Source organism: Lycium barbarum, chromosome 11 (genome assembly GCF_019175385.1).
Source record: "Lycium barbarum isolate Lr01 chromosome 11, ASM1917538v2, whole genome shotgun sequence".
Lineage (NCBI taxonomy): Eukaryota > Viridiplantae > Streptophyta > Magnoliopsida > Solanales > Solanaceae > Lycium > Lycium barbarum.
In genome coordinates, this window is record NC_083347.1 from 28,922,557 (window position 1) to 28,948,415 (window position 25,859).

The 25,859-nt window shown below is 36.7% G+C and overlaps 1 protein-coding gene and 3 long non-coding RNA genes across 4 annotated transcripts; 1 reads left to right on the top strand and 3 right to left on the bottom strand.

Annotated features, from left to right (window-relative positions):
* Positions 1-405: 405 nt before the first annotated feature.
* Positions 406-9,774, top strand: LOC132619005 (uncharacterized). The gene is made up of 2 exons (XR_009574459.1): positions 406-2,855; positions 9,182-9,774. It is a non-coding gene; the product is annotated as an uncharacterized LOC132619005 (long non-coding RNA).
* Positions 2,503-5,415, bottom strand: LOC132619006 (uncharacterized). The gene is made up of 3 exons (XR_009574460.1): positions 4,689-5,415; positions 3,257-3,794; positions 2,503-3,128 (listed from the first exon to the last, which is right to left on the bottom strand). It is a non-coding gene; the product is annotated as an uncharacterized LOC132619006 (long non-coding RNA).
* An 8,501-nt stretch (positions 9,775-18,275) lies between the features above and the next one.
* On the bottom strand, positions 18,276-20,670 carry LOC132620295 (uncharacterized). Its single transcript, XR_009574758.1, has 2 exons — positions 19,929-20,670; positions 18,276-18,688 (listed from the first exon to the last, which is right to left on the bottom strand). It is a non-coding gene; the product is annotated as an uncharacterized LOC132620295 (long non-coding RNA).
* Positions 20,671-22,608: 1,938 nt separating this feature from the next.
* Positions 22,609-25,568, bottom strand: LOC132617600 (zinc transporter 5-like). The gene is made up of 3 exons (XM_060332640.1): positions 24,806-25,568; positions 24,313-24,462; positions 22,609-23,038 (listed from the first exon to the last, which is right to left on the bottom strand). The coding sequence occupies exons 1-3, from the start codon at positions 25,367-25,369 to the stop codon at positions 22,733-22,735; spliced, it is 1,020 nt and encodes a 339-aa protein (XP_060188623.1). The 5' UTR covers positions 25,370-25,568; the 3' UTR covers positions 22,609-22,732.
* Positions 25,569-25,859: the final 291 nt, after the last annotated feature.

The following is a 25,859-nucleotide window of genomic DNA, read 5'->3' on the forward strand; positions in this document are numbered from 1 at the left end:
CATTGAGTGTGTGTGATAGATTCACTATTCAATACGTAAAAGGAATGTATATATTTTTCCTCTTTATCTTTATATACTATTTTTTTCAATTTGATATTCTCAACTTTAAATCTTATAATGAAGGTTTTTTATTTTAATTTGTGTTCTCCATCGTGACTAATTTCAAGTTTGTCCTTTTCTTTTTCTCTCTTTTTTCCTGTATGAATTTGTATAATCTTATCATTAATTAGTATTAACCAAATTGTAAAGAAAAAGGACAAATTGCTTTAAAATATTGTTTCTTTGCAATCTTCAGCAATATCATGGACTAGACAATTTTCAAGAGTCCAATTTTCAATGGAATTGCTTTGACTTTACATCAATTTAGCATGGGACTTGGTGGATCCATTGCTCAGGTAATTACACTTTTTTTTCACTTTTTTGTTCTTTTTGAATTGTCATTATTATTGGAATAGTCTAACCTTATGTTATATGTATATCGAGGTTTATGATTAGATTTGGATAACTAAGAATCCTAATCTAACTTCTAACCATAAGTCACATTGAGTTTTGTGATTAAATTTAATTACGTAGTTGTACCTAATCTGTCCAGTTAACACGGCCAAATATGAGATGAGGGTATCACACTTTTACACGTTTATTGTCCTCTATTTAACACAAGATTTATAACTTTTTTTTTTTTTTGCGTGGATTGGCCTTATTTTGGGGTGGTCTTTAATTTTTGCCCTCAAATTACTGGTCTTTAATTTTTACCCTTCGCTTAAAAAGGTGACAGAAAATATCCTGAGGTTTTGAATTCGAAACCCCGCTTAGTAAAAAAAAAAAATCGCAAGGCAAGGTTTTTGCAAAAAGTCTGCCTTATGCGGCAGACTTTGTCTTAAGGCATAACTGAAAGTTTGCCTTACAAGGCAAAGTCTGTCGTCTCAGGCATAAGTTCTATGTAACTTCGCCTGAATAGACATAGGTTCGACTTTACTGGGTTTCGAACCTAGAACCTCGGGGTATTTTCGGCCACCTTCTTAAGCGAAGGACAAAAATTAAAGACCAGTCCGTATGAAGGGCAATCATGCAAATTACCCGATTCATAAGGATTTGTTCAATTGATGGTATGAAATAATTGACAACATAAAATCCTGCATAAGATAATATATTATTTGGATGGATGTGTAACAAAAAATTATTGGTCACATAACTAAAATATTATGGGGGATAGAATGTGGATAAGAACGCATATATTGATAATTCGGAGATTAAATTATTTAAAAACAAATATATTCTTTTAAAACAATTAATTCACGTATAATGAATGATAATCGCTGCATAACAATACTTCATTAGAGATCTTTTTAATCTCAACAAATGTGTGTGTGTTGGGTTTTTGGTGAGGGGGGTTTGTATAGTTAGGGGCAGTGGATTGATTTGGGTCCATTCCATTTATGTGTATTGAAAGCTACTCACTGCTAAGTATTCTTGTCTAGCTTTTAACAAACTCTGGAATGTGAAGTGTTATGGGATTTGTCCAAATGCAGAGTTACAAAATTTTTGCCATTCTAAGACAGAAAAAGCTTGCTAGGTCAAGTCAATGAGAAAAATATTGAGGGCAAATTACTACTTATTATGTATTGAAAAACTTTAGGTGTCTGGCACAATATGCGGTGTTCGTTACATTAACTAACCATTCAGTGGACAAAAGGAATAAGATTACTTTTCGAAATCGTCTTAGATAAATCTACAGAATTCAACAAAGTGCTAGTACTTTTAATTTTTTTATTTGTATTTCACGTGTTTATTCGATTTTAAGCTATATCCATTAAAAATGTAAAATTATTTAAAATTGAGTTATTATAACTTACTTTTCAAATGATTTGGTTGAAAAAAATTTGTTACACACGTTGACTAACAAAACAGACGCCCAACAAATGGGAATACACTGGGAATGTTTTTTTTTTTTTTTTTTGGATTAAGTAGCCATCTCCAATCCAAGGAGCATGACTTGCTTTTATTCATAACATCAATGGTCCAAAAGAAAAGGGATAGCAACCCCCTTCACCTACTTTGATGGAACAGGCTCCATCTCATCTAAGTAGGATTTCAAAAAAATGTAATCTAAGTTTGGGGAGATGACTCATCTTCTCAATCCTATCAGCAAAAAGAGATCAAGATACATCGAACAGATAATTTTTATACATTGTTCTATGCACATAAAATGAGTTTTTAACAGTAGACTTTCGGAAAGAGGGTAGTTTCATCTAGTCCACCTTGACCTCTTCTCTAGTATTTTTTTATAGCTCCTGAAAGCTGTTCATCCATAAATTGCCTCCACAGCTCAGACCCCAATTAGTCAAGCTATCAGCAGCTCTATTACATTCACTAAAACAGATCTTTTTTTTTTATATATAGTTTTCTCTTATATGGATTCAAGATTATGCTGGATATGCTCTATGATATTCACCAAGATCCGTGGAGGCTTGGACTTATTTAGTATCCAATCCACCAACAATATCACTTTCAATCTCCAAGCTGTTTACATCATTAGTCATACACCACTCAATTCCCATTTTCAGTGATAAGGCTTGTGCCATATTGTTCGTAATGTTTCCCAAATAAAAAGCATAAGTTGTGATTAAATCATCTCTTTGGTCTCTAATTAAACCACCAGCCCCACTTGGACCTGGATTTTATTTGGAGCAACTATCAGAGTTCATTTTCCATGTGCCAGGTGCAGGAAAAATCCACCTTACATCAACAGTGCTGATCAAGGGTTGTGCATGTTCACTGATCTCCAGAAACTTGCTCCATTCCATAAAAGGTGGAATGGTCTTGAATTGCTTATGTGTAATCATGATTGTCTTCTTGTAAGTGTTGTTGATGACTCTATATCTTGACATGTTTCATATCTGCTTTTGCATCTTTCTTTTCATATCTGCTAGATGAGAATACACGGTATCACTTGTAGTATCATGCTTTGAATGTGATTTTTCTCCTTTGTTAGCCACCATGAAAGAAGTATTTGTCTGATATTTTCAGTTCCTTCTTTGATGCCAAATATCTGCGTAAAGTGCTTCCATACATCCTTGCCAATCATCTTGTTGTTGAACAAGTGTTCTTATGTTTCCTGAATGCCATTCCTGCAACATGAGGATTTAGAAGTCAGTTGTACTTTTATTCTTTTAAGATTGTCATCAACTGCAACTTTTTCTCTGAACAATCTCCATATAAAAAAGGAAATTTTGAAAGGGATTTTCTTATGCCATACTTTCTTGTTGGTAAGAGAAGTATGGTGATACTCTCTGATAACTTTCCAAGCTGATTTGCAGCTGAAGTTGCTATCAGTGGTGGCACTCTAAATAGGAGAGTTATTGGTGTCCTGGCAATGGATTTTCACTTCTTGAATCCTGTTCACTACACTCATAGAAAGGATCTTCCTCAGCTTGTCAATATTCCATTCTTTATTTTGAATGTAAATGTGGATGGGACTGTTGATTAATGTGTTGGTGCCTATAGGTTGAGCCAATTCGCCAGAACTCATCCAGTTGTCCCACGATATGTTAGAATTACCCCTGCTGATTTTTCAGTGAATCAGGTGATCCACTTTGTCTCTGATTTCATGAGCCTTCTCCGAGTATGAGAATGAGTGTAGCTTCATTTCCTTGTCATTGTATGAATTCTTATGGAGTACTTGGCTCTCATGAATCTTGTCCATAGAAAATCTGATGTCCTGAAGGTCCACCAGAGTTTTGCTGAGAAGGTTCGTGCAATTTCTTGTAGTGATCTTACTCCTAAGCCCCCTTCATCTGTAGGAAAACAAAAATTAGACCAAGCAGACCAGTGATATTTATACTTCCATTCACGTTGCCCCTAGAAATAGTCAGCAAAAATGCTTTCAATTTGTTTAAAAATGATTTTGGGTGGCATACAAATGGAAAGTAGGTGTACATGAATAGCAAATAAAACATGTTTAATAAGAATCATTTTGCCACCACTTGACAAAGTTTTACACAGCAAGGAATCCAGTTTTCGAAATATCCTGGTTGCCATAAAACTGAAGTATTGAATTCTCTTTCTTCCAACAAAAATTGGACAACCAAGGTAAGTAATAGGAAATTTAGCTCTCTGAAAATTGAGAATTCCAGCTACAATGTTAATTCTCTTGGTAGATATAGAACTGTCCATCAGGAACTAATGATTTGCTCAGAGTTCTTTTGATACTCTCAAACATTCCATGATCTTTGTCAGAGTATAAGTTTTTTCCTGAGGAAAAAAATTATGATGTCATCGGCATATGAAAAATGATTGATAGCAGGGCTATTAGCCTGCAAGTTGAAACTGTCATGACCCAACCGAAGAGCCATGACAGGCACCCGGAGCTAACCTACCCAGCACCTCAAAACGTACATCTCATAATCATATCTGAGTGGGCTATAAAGCTAACTCATAAATGTCATATTCTGCAAGGGACACAAGCCCAAAACTGTATATGTATAAATGTCATCAAACTGATCTAAAAAACACAAGCCGACAAGGCTATCAAAATATGACGATACAACAAAGTATAGACTAAGATGATCATAGAACCTCTAACTATACATATCTGTCTACGAGCCTCTACTGGAGTGCATAACAAAATAAGGACGGGACAGGATCCCGTCATATCCATATATATATATATATACACAAAAGAACAATACCAACTGAACTGTAGCTCCAGAACAAATGGAGCGCTCCTGTAATACCGCTGATGAAGCAATCTAGGGGTCTGGTCCGTCTCTCTGTCTACCTGCGGGCATGAACGCAGCATCCGCAATAAAAAGGACGTCAGTACGAATAATGTACTGAGTATGTAAGGCATGAGTAACAACATAATAAAAGTATGAAGATAACATAATATAAAAGAGATTAACCTATGCCTCTAAATGCCTTTTTAAGGCGAATGCCATGCATGCTTAACTTTTAAAAAACCTTTTTCATACATACATATATATAGTATTCTGCTCGGCCATTTAGGCTCTGTGTTATATATATAGGATCCTTCTCGGCCATTGAGGCTCGGTGTTACATATATAATATCCTGCCCCGCCATTAAGGCAAGGTGTTATATATATAGTATCCTGCCCGGCCATTAAGGCTTGATGTTATCATCATATCATCATCATCCCACGTCCAGGGTAATATCATAAATTGCGCACTCCAGTGGTGTTCACATCTACGTGTTTGCCCGACCGACTATAGTGCAGCGCGGTGTGACAAAATACATACATATATATAAAGCATGCATGAGAGCCCAAATAAAAGCTATAAATCTATCGGAGTGACATAAGGTCGGTAAACCTCCGATTATCATTATGGAACTATCATTATGGAACTATCATTATGAACATATCTCACCTTGAAAGAACAAAATCATAAGATGAGATTAACATCAATGAATATAATCAATAATCATAAAACAAGCTCAATAATATCATGAGAACATAAAGAACCATAAGCTTTGGAATATCTAGAAATGAAATCATAATTATGGAAGACATTTGTCAACATTATCATAGGAATCTTAAAATCATAAGCTTTTAGCAGTTTTATGAATAGGAACATCTTGGATATCATGAGTAGGTGCACAACAAAGGAATCATGCCTTTAGAAATAAAGGGACAGCCTTAAGATTATTCGCACCAAGGTTAATTCGGTGAAATGCTTATGAGGTCAAACCAAGCTATTAAGTAAGCTAACGAAATTTGGGCAGCATTTCTCCTTACTCTTCAATCACCTCAACATATACAGTAACCCACAATAACAATAACAAGTTTACAAAAGTCCTTAAATACTTCTTTCACCGCCCATACAAAGAATATTCACCAAACAACCCAAAGTATACCAACATACAATAACAATATACACTTCCTTTCTTCCAAATTAAGGAGCATAATCTCATCAACATCAACAACATTAGATATTATTCATATACATGGAAATTGGCTCAACAACACAGCCACAACATGCTCAAAACAGTCCATGAACTCAACAACTGCAACACAACCCTTTATGACATTTTCTCCATAACTATTTTTAATTTTAAGACTTGCTAAACCTTCAAATCAACTCAACATAAGAGACAAGACGAAGAAGATACCTTATACCTGAAGAACTTCAACTCACACAACTTTCTTCAAGACCAAACTCACCACAACATCATGTAGAAGCAAGAACAGTCGCTTTTCACGAACTAGTTTAGCGCAATCTTGTTGAATTCTTGATTAATGGGGCTATAAGTGCTTAGGGGATGTGTTGAGAGGTTTCTAGAGCTTTTTTTGGGTGTAAGAATGAGTAAAAAATGAGTGGGGATTGGTATTTATAGGGTAGAAGGTCGGTTTCCACAGACTTAATAATTGCTCTTCGCGTTCGCGAGGCCTTGGCTCGCGTTCGCGAAGAAGCTTCTGACGGCCAATTTTGAAACGTCCATAACTTTCTACTCCAATGTGATAACAATAAAATATTTTTTGCATTGGAAAGAAGACTCGCTAAACTTCAGTCTACATAGGTTATGGATTCCGTAACTCCTCGTATTCTAGGAGACATACCTCTCTAAAGTTGACCTAAAATTTCTGTCCAAAATTCTGCCAAATTTTTTAAAAACTTATTTTCTTCGATTTGCTTGATCCAGAACCTTAAGACACTTGCTTAACACTTGTTAAGATTATTTCTTAACCTTATAAGGGTTTTATGATCTCTCCGAGCTTACGTTAGCTTACTCACAACTCAAACGATGCAAAAATTTTCGAAGTGTAACATAAGCTTCCTTGATAGCACCTCTGTAGCAATAATGAAAAGGGAGGGTGATAAAGGGTCATCTTGCTTGGCTCCCCTTTGTAATTTGAAGAACCATTCCTCTTCCCATTTATATTGACTGAGCACCAAGCATTTGACATCAGGTTCCATATGATGAATATCCACTGTTCACAGAACCTCATTATTCTCATAACAGCACAAATAAAGTTCCAAGATATTCAATCATAATCTTTGTTCATGTCTAGTTTAATTACAATATTACCTCCCTTGTTAGGCCCGCTGATCTCATGTACAATTTCCTGTGCAAGTAACACATTATCTCCAATTGCTCTGCCTTTCATAAACCCACTCTAATTCTGAGATATGATGTTTGGAAGGATATTTGATATTTTGTTATTCAAGATCTTGGAAACCACCTTATGAGTTACATTGCTAAGGTTGATTGGTCTGGATTCAGAGAATTCTTGGAGGTGATGCACTTTAGGAATTAGAACCAGACAAGTACTGGTGAAAAACTATGGCATAAGATAACCTTTGAGAACATCTTTGACCATGTTAACCATGTCTTGTTCAATAATATCCCAACGACACTAGAAAAACAGACTAGAGAATCTATCAAGCCCAGGAGAACTATTTCTAGCAATATCAAAAATGGCCTCTTTAACCTCCTCATTAGAAATATATTTTGTAAGCATATTATTATCCTCATTATTGACCATCTTAGGTATACATTCCAATATATTGAGATCAATATAGGTATGATTTTGAAAGAAAAGATTCTAATAAAAATCAGCTGCAACATTTGCAATGTCTTCCTCCTCTTCTATCCAATCATCTCTATTTTTAATTAAATGGATTTTTATATGGTGCCTTCTACCCCTAACCACAGAGTGAAAATATTTGGCATTTTCATCTCCCTCAAGCTGCCACTTAAGATGAACTTTTTGTCTCCGGAAGGCATCAACAATTTTGAGGTGAAGGACCAAGTCTGCTTTTGCTTTATTTAAAACCATTCTGTCAGTTTTTGGTCCCGGGTGTTTAAGTACTCTTCACCAATTTTCACCTAGTCCTCAAGCTGATTGGTTTTGATAAAAATGTCACCTATTTTGATTCTTGACCATTCACTCAAAGTTTTGCTCACTCTCTTTTGTTTTTGCTGAAGTATGCAAAAAGAGTTTCCAACCACATGTTGATTCTATTGCTCCTTCACAATGTCTTGAAAACCATCCTGATCAACCCAAAAATTCAGAAACTTAAAATATCTAATGATATTGGTGGACTGATCTTTAAGGGTGATAAGTAACGGACAATGATCTGAGCTAACCCTAGCTAAGTGTTGAACAGATATGGAAGAGAATTTGGCTCCCATTTCATAATTAGCAACCATCCTGTCTAATATTTTCCATATGATAGCCTTATCCTTCCTGTCTTTGCACCAAGCGAAAGGATTCTACTATACCCCATGTCTGACAGTCCATAATCATTTAAACAATCCATAAAGTCTATGTTTTTTCTTAATATATGGGGTGTGCCACCAAAATTCATGCCCCAAATATTTTAAGTAAGTACCTTAATCATTAAGGTTCTTATTGGAGTTTTTGTGGATACTTTTTTTGGCTCCTGGTAATAGGAGCCTTTTGATCATGCTTTCCTTTCTAGTGCTTGGTAGGTTCCATAAAATCTGGATCTTTATTGGTACCAGGATCACCTCTATCATTACTATTCCTTATATCATTTTTGTTGGTATTGATCTCCAGATCATCCTCCTCTATTTCAAAAGAACCCTCTGATGATTCATCTGAAGTGTTCTCCTCAATTGAGAATTCTTTTGCCTATTCATCAGATGGATCTTGTTTTTCATTCTTCTCTTCACCATTGGCTTAGAGTTGATAAGATTTATTAAGTGCATTGCATCTGTTTCCTGAGATAGGGTTCTGAGGTACCTCTATACTATTGCTGATATCTTTTGTTTTACTTCCCTCTCTTATCTCATTCATTTTCCTCCCCTTTCTCTGATAATTCCTTTTCCCTCTACTGTTGACTATTTGTCATTCGTTTTGTTGTAGAACCACTTGCAACTCATTAGGATTTTTGATGGTATAAGATACTATTTTAGGAACTTTAATTGGGGTTCCTATGTTTTCAGAGATCACAATTTGTTTACCACCAGGAGTAACACTATCTTCATGAGTCACCGTTTGAGTTTCGTGGTTTGTCTCATTAGCAGCAGGACTTATGATGTCAATTTCTCTGCATATCATTTGATTTAATTGTCCATCATCATCTTGCATAGTGTGATCCTTCTCTTGGTTGTTTATGTTAATATTCTATACTGCATTATTTTTCTCATCCTGTATTTGACTTTTATCATTGGCCTGATTGCTGATATATCTTGCAGGATGAGGATTATCCACTCCAAAAATGGCACCAATTGGTTTGAAAATTTATTTTGGTGGAGCACTTTGTATACGGTAAAAACCGGATGCGAGGCAAACCGGTGGAGCGAGGGGGCCGACTGATCTGCCTTCTTCGTCATTCGAACGACCAAGCCCGGTAACCCGAGCTTTCGCGGCTGTTGGTCCGAGTAGCCGTTGGTCCATGTGCCGTTGGTCCGAGTAGCCGTTGGTCCGTGTGGCCGTTGGTACGAGTAGCCGTTGGTCCGTGTGGCCGTTGGTCCGAGTAGTCGTTGGTCCGGGTGGCCGTTGCACGCGGGTCAAGCGCCAGTAACGTCCTGTCCTGATCAACTACCCACCATGCGTGTGTCAGACGGCGCCGTCAGTCTAATCCCACCAAATCCGTGCAGAGTTGTCCTTATTGCTATTATTTTATTAGCTCACATCATATGAGACCCATGGAGGTCACACTATAAATAGAGCACATCCCCCTCCTTTGTAAGGGCTGGCTCCCTGGGATCAACAACATTTTTGTACTAGAAGATATATACAAATCTCTCTCTCAATATTAGATTTTGGTCCGGAATCATTGTGTTCATCTCTATTACTTGTTCAAACAAATAATACTTATATGTTAGTAGATGTATAAATCCACAGTGGTCCTCTAAGCATCATCGTTTTCTTCACATCTTAACCATACGAATCTTGTATCCATCAAATATATCGAGATTCAAACACATATCCTATACCCCGCGTACAAATTCAATTGATTTACCAAATTCGGGGTAAACAGTTTGGCGCCCACCGTGGGGCTAGGATAATAGTGGTCTTTGATCTTGATCTCTATCTTACCCATCAAAATCGGAAACATCTGCTGTCCGTCTCGGAAGAAACGGACCAAATGGCTAACAGTGGGCAATCTGGTCACGTCAACAACAACGAGATCGTGGCCGAAAATGAAGGCAGCGGGCCGCGAGGATTGCCAAACCCCACTGACCCTTTAAATACTAACAATTCGATTACTTTGTCCGGGACACAAGTCCGGAAAGAACCGGATACCCCGAATGATAATATTGACTTGCGTTTAATTTTTGAAATGTTGCAGGAACAGAGAGCGGCGATTGCTGAACAGGGAATCGCAATAGCCCGGTTGCAAAATGGAGGAGATGAAGCGACCCCGGGGAAGACGAAGGGTGTTGTCGAAATCGGAAGAAACGAGCCACGGATGGTTGAGAGTAACGGTTCCGGAGCCGGTTCCTCCACCGAGGTTCTAAAGATGCTCGAAACTTTGGCAAAACGGGTAGACTCGACCGAAAAGAGGGTCGAGACGTATAACTCCCGGGTGGATCAAATACCGGGGGCTCCACCTTTGCTAAAAGGGCCAAACTCGAAAAGGTACATTCAAAGGCCTTTTCCTCCGAGTGCGGCCCCGAAATTGATCCCGAAGAGGTTCAAAATGCCGGATATCCAAAAATATGACGGCACAACGGACCCTTGCGAACACGTGACCTCATACACCTGTGCTATAAAAGGCAATGATATGGAAGAGGATGAAATCGAATCCGTGTTGCTGAAAAAATTCGGGGAAACTCTGGCAAAAGGAGCATTGACTTGGTACGATCATCTTCCCGAGCATTCAATCACTTCTTTCGAAACGCTCGCCGATGCCTTCATAAAAGCACACGCCGGAGCCAAAAAGGTGCAGGCTCGGAAGGCGGATATTTTTCGAATTGCCCAAAGAAACGATGAGTTACTGCGTGAATTTGTCAGCCGGTTCCAAAGGGAACGAATGGAGCTTCCCCCGATTCCGGAGGAATGGGCTGCACAAGCTTTCACAAAAGGGCTCAATGTTCGGAGCTCGACGGCTTCGTTCAAATTAAAGGAAAGCTTGGTGGAATACGAGGCTGTGACATGGGCAGATGTCCATAACCGGTACGAGTCGAAGATTCGGGTGGAGGATGACCAACTTGAGCTTCCCACGGGGCCCGTAAATATGAACAAAAGTCTGGAGAGACCAAGGAAGAATTACGAACCAGAGGCCAGATCGTCGAGGGAGAGGTACCAGCCATATTCTCATCCGGAGAAACCAAGCTTCAGGTCGGACTAAGGTATGGACTCCTCGTGTTTTTCTATTGACCTCTTTCTTTTTTTTGCAAGAAGTCAAGTACCGGATAAAGTTAGAATCTAGGTCTGAAAACACGTGTTGCACTCTTTTCCTTAGTACGATTTTGTCCCAAAATGGGTTTTCCGACTAGGTTTTTAATGAGGCAACAAGTACAACGTGTTACTCAACAAAGATAAGGGACCAGCACCCGGAAACTCGAGGTCACACCCTCCGAAGTGGGGGCTTGATAGCACTCACCCGACCTCGCAGCTCGGATAAATACTAGGGGACTTATACCCACATCGAGGTTTACCCCGGTTAGTGGAAAACGGAGGGGCTCAACAAGTCAAGACCGGACCAAACGATCATAATGAATCGTGTCCCATTCAACATTTGCTACGACAAAACAAAGGCCCGGCCACCGACCATAGCCTCCGATGTAAGGACCAAACGATCATAATGAATCGTGTCCCATTCAACATTTGCTACGGCAAAACTACGGCCCGGCCACCGGCCATAGCCTCCGATGTAAGGACCAAACGATCATAATGAATCGTGTCCCATTCAACATTTGCTACGGCAAAACTAAGGCCCGGCCACTGGCCACAGCCTCCGATGTAAGGACCAAACGATCATAATGAATCGTGTCCCATTCAACATTTGCTACGGCAAAACTAAGGCCCGGCCACAGCCTCCGATGTAAGGACCAAACGATCATAATGAATCGTGTCCCATTCAACATTTGCTACGGCAAAACTACGGCCCGGCCACCGGCCATAGCCTCCGATGTAAGGACCAAACGATCATAATGAATCGTGTCCCATTTTTCATTTACTACAACAAGGCAAAAGGAATTAAAATTCTCATATGTACAAACATTTTGCAAACACAAAGTCATCAAAGGCTGATATAACAAAATCTTGGGTGTCTTTCTGTTAAAAGGACTTCGCCCCGATGGTAACCGCCGTATTCCGGCACTGCCCCACTCACATACTCTATATCGAGGATTGTGCCCGAAATTCGACAAAGGCGACAAGGTCACAATGACCCAAGCCAAAGCTCGGCAAATTCTCCCAAAACGGGGATTGCTACATCAAAAACATTGCCAAGGTTGAAAAAATACCGACCCTGAAGAAAATGCCTATCGTAATTAGGAGACATCTGAACTTATGAAGCATCGGATAAGTCCCACGGGCACGGTGAATTAACGACTATGAGTCGACCTGTCCTAAAACGGACCAACGATCATGACCAAAATAATGGCAAACATTCAAAACGAAGAAATAAGAAGGTAACGACGAGCTGACAGGGCCACCGGTTTCGGAAGTTATCCACTCCCCGTTACTCCGATAGATCGGAGATCCGGGAAGTGTGGGGCTATCTGTATATGGTAAAAACCGGATGCGAGGCAAACCGGTGGAGCGAGGGGGCCGACTGATCTGCCTTCTTCGTCATTCGAACGACCAAGCCCGGTGACCCGAGCATTCGCGGCTGTTGGTCCGAGTAGCCGTTGGTCCATGTGTCGTTGGTCCGAGTAGCCGTTGGTCCGTGTGGCCGTTGGTCCGAGTAGCCGTTGGTCCGTGTGGCCGTTGGTCCGAGTAGCCGTTGGTCCGGGTGGCCGTTGCACGCGGGTCAAGCGCCAGTAACGTCCTGTCCTGGTCAACTACCCACCATGCGTGTGTCAGACGGCGCCGTCAGTCTAATCCCACCAAATCCGTGCAGAGTTGTCCTTATTGCTATTATTTTATTAGCTCACATCATATGAGACCCATGGAGGTCACACTATAAATAGAGCACATCCCCCTCCTTTGTAAGGGCTGGCTCCCTGGGATCAACAACATTTTTGTACTAGAAGATATATACAAATCTCTCTCTCAATATTAGATTTTGGTCCGGAATCATTGTGTTCATCTCTATTACTTGTTCAAACAAATAATACTTATATGTTAGTAGATGTATAAATCCACAGTGGTCCTCTAAGCATCATCGTTTTCTTCACATCTTAACCATACGAATCTTGTATCCATCAAATATATCGAGATTCAAACACATATCCTATACCCGCGTACAAATTCAATTGATTTACCAAATTCGGGGTAAACACACTTATCCCTCTATTCTGCTTTGGAGGAGCACTTTTCCCCCTTTGAAGTTTATCAAGGTTACTCCTTTGAGCCGTTCTACCCTTTTGATTGGTCTGGTCCTCAAGATCAATAATTTCAATCGGTTTTCCTTTAGGCTCTGCATCTTTAACACTTTTTATCCTAGTTTCTTGAGGTTCCACAAAAGTTTGGTCATTTTGCTCTCTAGGAGTATTATTATGTTGTCTATCTCTCTGTGTCTCTTTTTTCCATTCTCCTTTTTCTTCTCTAGTACACAACACTCAATCAAAGCATGCCCAAATTTCTTACAGTGTTTACAGTATTTGGGTATGTTTTCATATTCATGCTTTTGGGCAAAACCTCTAAAAGGATCATCATTATCATCTTCCACACCAATCCAAACACTGTGTACCAAAAGCTTCAATAAATCTATTTCAATTGTTACCTTTGCCATGCTTGCTCTATTTCTAGTTTTAGTAGTCATGTCAAGCTCTATAGGCATACCTGCTTCAGCAGTTATTTTTTTGATACAGGGCCATGATTGCATATGAAATGGAAGTCGTTATAAAACACCCATACCGGAACAATGGGAATGTCCTCCTCTGGGTTGAAATCTGGTGACCATTTATGAAGCCAAATTCGGTATCCATCAATGTCAATTACTCATTTGTAGAGAATCACATTGTAGTCATCTTCATTGTTGAATGTCAGAAAAATATTGCAGTTATCAAAAACCCCAGACAGTTCCTTTCAGAGCAAAAGTTTCGTAGAATTTTGACCTAATCGTATCAATTTGGGGTCTTGTTTTCAGATATCTCTCGGCTATAGTGCGGCTGTAGAGGTTGGTCATCCTTCTGTAATATTCCCGAGTTCTGAAAATCAGAGCCGACATTCCATTATGAATAGTCCTTTTTGCCATCACCGGAGTTTGGTCGCCTCTATTAGCCGGATTTTAGGGCTCCGCTAGAGTGGTAGCATATGAACTACCTGCTAGGAGCTCCTCATTAGATGGAAGATCATAATGAGTAGGGAATTGGATCTTTATTATCGACGGTGGGTCACCGGTCGGTAACCCAATCGAGATGGAAAAGAAAAGTTGCTATTGTCAAATGACTATACTTGTAACGGCTATTTAATTTTTAGAGAGAAGGCAGACGTTCTCTTTCTGAAACCTTTTTAGTATCCACTTTTTTCTTTTTTCTTTTGTTGTTGTTGACTAACAAGACATAAACTCTTGTTTGGCTCTTTTGCACCCGAACTTGAAGTCTCATGTAATTGCAATTATGGCTTTATGTTTCTCTCTGACAACTCCAATCGGAATAGTAATTAGAATTGGAATAACAAATGTTTACGACGAAAATAGTCCAACGACTCTTATCGTGGAAGGGGTATTTAATTCAGCTTCTGATGGCATCTTGATTTAGATAGCATTGATTGATTTTTTTGGCTGCTAATTTTACGCATCCAAGAATGCAAGGCAATGGAAAGCTTCAATTTAGGGGTCAATGTTTCACTTCTTCTTGGTGCTGATTCGCAGAATTGCCCTTTTTTTGGGTGGTATTTAAATTTTACCCCTCATATTTATGGTCTTTAAATTTTGTCCTTCGGCTAAAACCCATAGGTTCCGGGTTCGAACCCCCGCTCAGTCAAAAATTTTTAAAAAAAATCAAAGCAGAGTTTAAATTTCGCTATGCCCTCTCCGGCAAACTTTTAGTCATGTTCAACTAAAAGTCTGTCGGAGGGGCAGACTTTTCCTTGAAGCATATATACGTATTTTTTTTTTAACTTTTCAAGGTAAACTTTTAGTAATGCCTTAACTAAAAGTGTGCCCCATAAAACATAACTAAAAGTATGCCCCATAAGGCGTAAGTTTTCCTTAAGGCATAACTAAAAGTTTGCCTTATAAGGCAAAGTTTAAATTTTGCTATGCCCCCTCCGGCAGACTTTTAGTTGTGTTTAATTAGAAGTCTGCCAGAAGGGGCAGACTTTTAGTTGTGTTTAACTAGAAGTCTGCCGGAGGGGGTCGGCAGACTTTTAGTTGTGTTTAACTAAAAGTCTGCCCCCTCCGGCAGACTTTGCCTTGAAGCACACATATATATATATATATATATATTTTACTTTTCAAGGTAAACTTTTAGTTATGTCTTAACTAAAAAGTGTGCCCCAAAGATATAACTAAAAATATGCCCATGAGGCGGAACTTTTCCTTAAGGCATAACTTAAAATTTGCCTTATAAGGCAAAGTCTATGCCTTAAGAAAAGTTCTTGCCTTATGGGGCATAATTTTGTTATGCCTTAACTAAAATTCTGCCCCATAAGGCATAACTAAACTATGTCTTAGGAAAAATTCTGCCTTATGGGGCAGACTTTTAGTTATGCCGGATTCGGCATAACTTTAGTTTTTCCTTAAAGATTGTATGCTGGATCCGGCATACACTCCCCCAGTCCTGCCTTGTGAAATTATTTTTTTATTTTATGCCTGAGCGGGGGTTCGAACCCAGAACTTCATGTATTCACCCACCTTTCCAATCAAAGGGCAAAACTTAAAGATCACAAATATGAGGGGCAAAATTTAAAGACCACAAATTTGTAAGGCAAAATTTAAAGACCACCCCAAAAGAAGGGCAATCCGCGCAAAAAAAAAAATGGAGTTATGGCTCTCATATCCAAATGGACCTTATTGATCACCACATATTTTTTTACTTTTTCTTTGCAGTTGGTTATACAATATAGTACGTGACTGTAGATCTCTTTAAACTACATTGCCCCATACTTTTTTTTTTTTCATTTACAAGGAATATGCTACTTCTTGTGTGCTTTGGAATAGGTTGATTGAGGTCAACCTTTTGATTGTTACAAATGAAGTCAGTTTCTAAAAGAGTTATTTGTTTCTAAAAGAGTTCTCCTTATTTTATCGTATGAAATAATTTCTAGTTGGTATTTTGAAAAGTAAATCACACTTTACCCCCTTAACCTTTAAGGTTGGGAAATAATACTCCCTCCACATTTTTAATGGGAACGATAACCCCCTCAAGAAATATTTTCCAGTGAGATTTTTTCGTTTTTGCATGACTTTTTTTTTTTTTAAGAATTAAAATACAAAAGTAACTACATTATTTTATTAATACGTCCCTTCGTATCTAGAAAAATATTAGATATGGGGGTTATTGTTCCCATTCAGAAGTAACTATTATTCTACTAATATGTCTCATCGGAAAATATTGAATAAGAGGTTATTGTTTCCATTCAAAATATGAAGGGGGTATTGTTTCCTAACCTTAAAGATTAAGGGGGTATACCAACTAGAAATTATTACATGTGATAAAATATTAAGGAGAACTCTTGTAGAAACTGACTTCAAAGGGCCTAAAGTGCCCTTAAACTATGACATTTGGTACAGAAATGCCCTCCCTTTATCTTTGCGCTCTAAAATGCCCCTGTCATTAACCTATTGGTCCTAAATTGTCTTTTTTTTTTTAACTGTAGGGGTATTTTTGGCCCTATAGATGGACAGAGGGCATTATTGTACCAAATCTCATAGTTCAAGCGCATTTTAGGCCTTTTTCGGATTTTTTTTTTATTATTATTATTACGTGGCACGTTTTAATTGGTTAGTTTTAAAATTAACCTAAACTAATTATATTCCAACACAAATTCTGGATCCACCTACCCCGACCCGACCTAAAATGGTGATTGTAGCAACATTTTAGGTAATTTTAGACGTTTCATAATTCATTAAAAAAATCAGAAAAAACTCATTTTATATCAATCTGAAAAAGAAAAAAAAAACCTCTAGCACTACCGACTAATAAGGCCAAATCAACTAATCAAAATCAATTGAAATTTTTCTCGAATTTGCTTCTAAATCGAGCAAAGAAGATTTTAGAGGTAATTTTATAACTTATTTAATAAACATCAACTTAACTAAATTCATAAACTTAACACAGAATTCGGATCCACTTAAACCACCAGCCAAGAATGAAAAATCGATATAGGATGAGTGGTGGTTTTGGACATTCTTGGTTGTGGTGGCTCGATGGGCCGTTTGGATGAGCGGTGTTACGGTGGTGCTTTTAATGGATGTTTTGGGCTGTTTCAATAGAAGAAAGGACGGTGGAGATTAATGGTGGCTCACCGGCAGGGACGAATGTTGGTACAATCACCATTTTAAGTTGCGGCAGGTTAGGTGGATTCAGAATTTGTGTTGGGATATAATTAGTTTAGGTTAATTTTAAAACTAATCAATTAAAACATGTCACGTAATAAATAAAAAACTTAATTCTTTTTCAAAAAAGGGCCTAAAACGCCCCTGAACTATGGAATTTGGTACAATATTGCCCTTCGTTAATCTATTGGGCCAAAAATGCCCCTGCCTTTAAAAATAGGCAAACTTACTCAAATGACTACCTTATTGTAGCTTCCTACCATTTGTAGCTACCCTTTTAAATATTATCATTTATAGCTACATTTTGGCAAAATAGTGTATGTTTTCACGTGTATTTGTTGCCAACAAATACATGAGAACAAGGTAAAAAAAAAAAAAACATGATCCTTGATTTTAGCTTTTAATGGTGGAGCTATTAAATTAGATATTAATATATTTTTTTTGATGTATTTTAGTGATTTTTTTTTTATGTATTTCAGTGATTTTTTTTTTTGCCATAATGTATTTCCGTGTCTTTATTTTTTTATGTATTTTAGTGATTTTTTTTTATGTATTTTACTGATTTTTTTTAGATGTATTTCAGTGGCTTTTTTTGATGTATTTCAAATACATTGTGTTCATTCCAACTACTATTAAGCCAAATATATTCAAATTTTCGTGTATTTGAATGGATTTCAACATATACATTCAGATACAAGACCAAAAAATTCAAATACATGACAAATACATTCAAAAACATAACGTGTTTGGCTATTAACAAAATACACTAAAAAATGCATTAAAAAATACAAAGACAAATACATTAAAAACAATGTATTTGTGAGATGTAGATTTTTGAATGTATTTGTATTTGGCTTTTAACAAATACACATGGCCAGATCTGAGACACTACTACCACCAAAAAATCCTAATCTCTCCAACACCACCAAAATCCTAATCTGAGACACCACCACCACCAAAAACCCAAATCTGAGACACCAGCACCACCAAAAACCCAAATCTGAGACACCACCACCACCAAAAAACCCTAATCTTTCCATCACTAACAAAACCCTAATCTCTCCACCTCTACGTCATCTTTTCCCCCGCCATCTCAAAATCAGTCCATCACCGCCGCCACCAACAATGCACACGGCCAGATCTGCAGAGTGAAAAGAGAGAGAGAGGGGTGAGCACAGAGGGAGACGGAGAAGAGAGAGAAGGGCGGTGGAGAGAGAGAGGGGTGAGCACAGAGGGAGACAGAGAAGAGAGAGAGGGGCGGTGGAGAGAGAGAGGGGTGAGCACAGAGGGAGAGGGAGAAGAGAGAGAAGGGCGGTGCTGCCATGGTGGTGGTGGTTGAGAGAAGGGGAAAGAGATTTTTTAGGGTTTTGAGAAATGAAAAATCTGAAATGGGCAGTGATTGAGAAAAAAGAAAGATATATGTGTTTGGGTATGTATTTTTTGATATAGCTACCATTTGTAATTTAGAAAAATTAATTAGCTATTAAATATAATTAAATAAAAGGATAGTTAATATTAATAATTAGGTCTTAAAAGAAGCTACAATGAATAAAAATTTCTTAAAAATAAGGGCAATTTAGGCCTAATAGGTTGACGGCAGGGACATTTTAGAACCCAAAAGTAAACGGAGGACATTTTTATAGCAAATTCCATTGTTCAAGGGCATTCTAGACCCTTTTCCGTTATAACAATCAAAAGGTTGGCCTCAATCAACCTATTCCAAAGCACACTAAGCACACAAGAAACTAGAATATTACTTGTAAATGAAAAAAAAAAAAAGTATGGGGCAATGCAGTTGAAAGAGATTACAGTCATTTACTATATTGTATAACCAACTGTCAAAAAAAAGTAAAAAATATATGTTGATCAATTAGGCCCATTTGGCTATTTGAGCCATAAGTCCAGCACCAAGAAGAAGTGAAATATTGACCCCCTAATTGAAGCTTTCCATTGCCTTGCATTCTTGGATGCATAAAATCAACAGCTGAAAAATCAACCAATGCCATATAAATCAAGATGTCAACTGAAGCTGAATTAAATACTCCTTCCACAATAAGAGCCGTTGGACTATTTTCATCGTAAACATTTGTTATTCCTATTCCAATTACTATTCCGATTGGAGTTGTTAGTGAAAAAAAAAATGAAACCCTAATTGCAATTACACGAAACTTCAATTTTGCCTGCAAAAGAGCCAAACAAGAGTTTATGTTTTGTAAGTCAATAACAACAACGAAAAAAGTGGGGTACTAAAAAAATTTTAGAAAGAGAAGATAACAAATAGCCATTACAAATATAGTGGTTTGACAATAACAACTTTTCTCTTCCATTCTTGATGGGGTCGTCGACCGGTGACCCACCATCGATGACAAAGATCCCATTACCTGCTCATTCTGATCTGCCATCTAACGCGGAGCTCCTAGTAGGTAGTTCATATGCTACCACTCTAGCGGAGCCCCAAAATCCGGCTAATAGAAGCGACCAAACTCCGGTGATGGCAAGAAGGACTGTTCACAATGGAATGCCGGCTGTGATTTTCAGAACTCGGGAATATTACAGAAGGATGACCAACCCTTGCATGCGCACTATAGTCGGGAGATATCGGAAAACAAGACCCCAAATTGATACGATTAGGTCAAAATTCTACGAAACTTTTGCTCCGAAAGGAATGGTCCAAATTGGGTTTTAAAAAGAGATGAATACAAGACAAAAGGACAATGGATTAGATCTCTATGCATAAGTTTTCAATCATTAATGAAACAACGTATTAGACCTTGATACACAATAACTTTTAAGCAGTAGATACAAGAAATATCAGTGAAGAAGAAGAGATCTATGTACATCGAAATATTAAATTGAAGAAATAATAGTAATACCGCAACTAGGAAGGGTTTGAAAAATCAACTGCTACAAAAATAGCTACTCAAAAGGGATGGTTAGTTATGGAGTCATAACCTGACATATTTTTTAGTGTGTTAGATTACCTGATTTATTTTTATTTTGTAAATTATTATATTTTTCAAAGAAAATTCATCTTAAATTTATTTAATTAGGAATATTGTATAAGTGATCTGAATGCAAGTTTTGAATGTACAGATAGTTGAGATAAGATATGACTCTCCTTAATGAAATGCACAAATTCTTCTCATATCCAAATCATATTTATTTGACCCGCACTGTCGAGCCACTACAAATTCGAGATCATAAAGTTCAGTTAATCTTAAATACAGCAAATTCTGAGTGAGAATAAGTTTTCTTTCATGTTATCAGTGGAATATGAGAAGCACTTTAACTCTTTTTTCTCGTTGAAGATAGCCTATGATCATTGGCTAGATTATACTCTCTCTGTCGCAATTTATATGAAGGTGGTTGACTAGGCACGACGTTTAAAAAAGAAGAATTTTGAATCTTGTGGTCCAAAACTAAGTTAAAGAAATTTTTGTGGCTAGAAATTATTTTATTAAGGGAAAAATGATAATTTTATAATTAAATTGTTCCTAAATATAGAAATATGTCATTTGTTTTTTGGATTGATAAAAGGTAAAGAGTGTCAAATAAATTGGACGTTTTTAGATGGCAAATAAGGAAGGAAAATGTGAATGAAATATCTTTCAAATATGACAAAGGGTACAAGTGGTCATATCATTGGTTCTCTCGGTAGGGATTATTTCAACTTCAACTTAAACTTAAAACTATTATTTGCAACTTAATGTTTATTTTACAATTTGATCTATTATTTTGCTTCAACTTGAAATATAGAATACAGGCTAATAATAATATTTCAAGTGAAACAATAAATTTTTCACAAAACTTCAATTTTAAAAAAATAATATTCATGTATAAACACTGTTTCAACTTCAATTACTCTTGTTCATCTTCCATTCAAATAATATTTTTTTTTATTTTAAAAAAATATATCAATGGAATATTTTCCAAATGCCTACTAAGTGATTAGGGACTGAAATTGAAGGCAAATAATTCGAGAATAATTGATGCCTAATAATTTAAAAATAATTGACACATTCGGGAGACACGTTTGGCCCTGCAAGTCCATATATGTTGCCAAAGAACCTTTTGGAAGTTAATGAAAATTTCTTTTATCGTTCTTTAATTTTATCATATGTGGAGTAATTATTTTTCTTCTTCTTCAGAAGAGAGGTGACATAATAATTTGTTTGTACGGATAAGCCATAAAGTCTGCGCAGACTTGTTAGACCAAAAATTATGATAGAGTATCTCGTAAAAAAAAATTCTCGCTTGGTTAGAGTATGTAAAAGTCAATCCTCACGCGTATATATTCTGTGTGTGTTTTATTACTATTAGTTTTTAATATGCTTGTCTTGAAATATTTGTTTTGCTATATCATTCCAGAAGTTAAGGTTAAAAAAATTTAATCCACTATTAAAAAATTACTATTTCCCACCGAATTTCTCACTGAAAAATGTTCAATGCTATTCCCATTGAATGTTAGTGGGAAAAATCAAAATAGTAGTATTTTCACATAGATAAATTAGTAATTTTCTCAGAGTTTCGATGAGAACCTATTTCCTACCATGCATTTTCCTAATGAACTGATTCGGTGGGAATGAAGTGGGAAAATTATATTTTATAACACAAATTTCTCATTGAATGTCGATGAAAAAAAACTCTATTTCTAATAGTGATCCAGTTTCCGTGGGCGTGAGATTATTTCTTCGACTGGTACTTCACTATTGAAGGTTCTCTTCATTACTTCACGGAGAATTCTTGCATCAATTTTTGAGAGTTCTTGTATCAATTATCTAATATGCTACTCCTTTTTGCCTAATATTCATCTTTCAACCATTTAGCATCAATTGGATAGTCTAAAAATTAAAGTGCTCGTTAGAGTACTCAAACACAAACTAGGAATAGATTTATGAATGTAATAGAACATGAAGGAGATTAATTCAAATAGAAAGTGATTTTATTTATGACAATCCAAAGGTCCTTCTCAATCCAAAAGGACCAAAGCACACAAGGCACACAAAGAAATCAGAATATCCATACAAACAAAAAAATCAATGCAAGAGATGACAAAAAATATCAGACAATATCGTTTTGGAACGATTTACAATCACTTTTTGTTTAACAATCAATCAAGAGAAGATGCAAAAAAATTGAAAAGCCAAAAAATGTGAAATTGATAGTAGTAATATGTGTTGATCAATTAAGCCCATTTGGCTATGAGAGACATAAGTCCAGCACCAAGAAGAAGTGAAACATTAGCCCCTAATTGAAGCTTTCCATTGCTTTGCATTCTTGGATGCATAAAATCAGCAGCTAAAAAATCAACCAATGCCATATAAATCAAGATGCCAGCTGAAGCTGAATCAAACACTCCTTCCACAATAAGAGCTGTTGGACTGTTTTCATCATAAGCATTTGTTATTCCTAGTCCAATTATTATCCCGATTGGAGTTGTGAGAGAGAAAAATAAAACCATTATTGCCACTGCACCAGACTTGAATTTTGCCTGCGAAATTGCCAAAAAAAGTTTAAGTTTTATTTATGGCGCGTAGTAAGAAATATTTAACTAATTTAATAAATATTGATGGATAAACGAGAATAAAGAACAAATAACCTTTTATAAGAGGTTAATGCATTATACTGTTTACTTATTAAAGAATCTACACTATCAGTAAATATAACATAAATCCAACAAGTACATCAAGTACAAATAAGAGAAGTATTAGCACTACCCTGTACCGAACACTGAATCTTGTATACCTAAGGTTTTGCCGTGCATAATAAGTAGTCCTCTCGTTTCAACTTACCGTAATACTAGTTTATCTTAAAAAAAAAAAAAAAATAGGAGTATATTTTTATATTTGAAAATAATTTAATTTTAATTTTGTATTTTACCTTAGTTAAAAAAAATATATATAGCAACACAAATGATATATCATATCTAAAATCATAAATTTCAAAATATTTTACGACACAAATGTTATGATTTATCATAAGTTCTAAAAGTATTCAAATATTTTTTTCTTAAAACTCCGTGTGTATTCAAACTATGTTGCATGATTTTGTACAAAAAATAATACTCCCTCCGCCCCAAATTAACTGTCCCTTTAGCTCAAAAAAGTTATCCCAAACTAATTGTCTTCCATAGTAGGAAATAAGCATCAGCAGGGTATATGGGAGGAAACTAGTCTGAGTAATTCAAATTGTTCCTTCAGATCACTAAGTCACCTTAGGAATTCAAAACTAAAGTTGACTATTTTTTCAAACCACAGAAATTAATCCACTTTTATTAAATGAAGATAACTTAATAATCTATACCTTATAATCCCTCAGTCCCAATTTAAAGTGTCATACTTTTGTCCCAAAAAGAATGACTCTTTCTATATTTAGTAAGTTTTTCAATTCCATCATTGGACATAAAAAGTTTAAGACCACAAGATTTAAAAAATTATACTCATTTTTAATTTAAAACCACAAAATTTAAAAATATATCTTTATTTTTTAACTCTGTACCTAGTCAAACTAAGACACGTATAAAAGCGAAAATGAAGTATACACTCTAATTTTTCTCATTAACTTGATGTAGCAAGCTTTTTCTGACTTTTCGAATGGTGAAAGCTATGTAGGTAGGCTTTTGGACAAAAAACCCTTCCCCCTTCACAATCAAGAGTTTGTCAAAAGCTACACTAGATTACTAGTGGTGGGTAGTCTTTCAATTCTCATAAATTGAATGGACCCAAAACAATCCACCAATTGTGTAAAGAAAAATAGTGTAATTACCTGACCAATGGATCCACCAAGTCCCATGCCCTCGAAAAATTGATGAAAAGTCAAAGCACCTACAAGGGGCCTTATAGTTTTGGGACTTTCAGAAGCACCCAAAGCTATTCCTATAATCACAGAGTGCACTATTATCCCCAGTTCCAAAACCTGCATGCCCCAACAGAAATGTTATTCACAAGAAAATTGAATATAATCAAGAGTGATAGTGATTTTTTTTTCTTTTTTGTCTTTACGAGAATAAATTCAAGTGTGGGAGCGGTTTAATTGCTTACTGAACGTGAAAAACAAAATCAATGAAACAAGAAATTTCAGTGACACCTTTCAGATAGTAGCGAATTCTTATATATAACAAGTATTCCTTCCATTTCAATTTATGTGTCATCTTTTGAATTTCGAGAGTCAACGAATTTTTCTTTAATCGCAATATTTTCATATGCTTTTTAGTGCACTGGCTGTCCTCTTTGGGGTAGTATATAATTTAAATCATTACCTGGGAGATAACACGGTTGCGAAGGAGCTCGGAATCAGAACCAGCCATCATTGATGCATGTCCATGTGAGTGAGCATGAATAACACCTTCTTCATTTCCAGACTGAGCAACCAATACTCCAGTTTTCATACTTTTCTTCTTGTAATAAGAAGTTGCATAAGTATCCACCATCAGAGTAGCCATTGCAACAACCATTGCAATAAATCCACTAAAAGGAAAATTTCCCCATGGATTCTCCTTCAAACACGGCGATGTCAATCTTTCAAATGCATCCGGAAGCACGTGTATAAACCCCGTGGCTAGGATCACACCAGCCGCGAAAGCTTTGATAATGAAGAAAAAACTTCTCTCTGGGCTTAAGGCAGGAATTGCTTTGCCCAGTACGGGAATACACACCCCAATTGCACTTGCAACCAAAATGGCAGCGAGTGCTGCCATTTTGTACTTGAGTGCCTCGGGTTTGTTTCTCTCTTCGTCTTCAGAATCACAAGTACATTCGCCTAATACTATGGCCGGAAGAAGCAATAGAATGTACCAAAAGACCATATTTTTGAATTTCGCCATAATTATAGGTATAGAAAACCAAAAAGGAGCTTTTCAATGTACGGATATGAAGTGCTTTTCAAATGTCAAAGTCAGAAGAACTGTGAGGAGCCTTTGGATACTTTGGCTGTTTTATGGACTAGCTTGCTAAATGAAGTATTAAAAAAATAGGAAAAAAAATGCTGTCACAACTTTGCCAAATTAAAAAGAAGACAAGTGAAAGTCAAAACCTGGAAAAACAAATATTAAAATGTGCATATCCTTTCTTGATTACCGCAGATGTATTCGGAAACACGTATTGTTATTAATGATATGAAAAGGTGGAGACATAATAAAGTCACAAAGGGTCTATATAACAGGGAAGAAGGAGAAAGAATTAAGGGAAGAAAAAGCAAATAAAGAGTCTAACCACATCACTAGTCGTAAAAATGTCGACATATGTAGCTCTTATATTGCTCTAATTACTTAGCTGGCTTTTAACTTATTTTTTGGTTAGATTCCATACGAAATT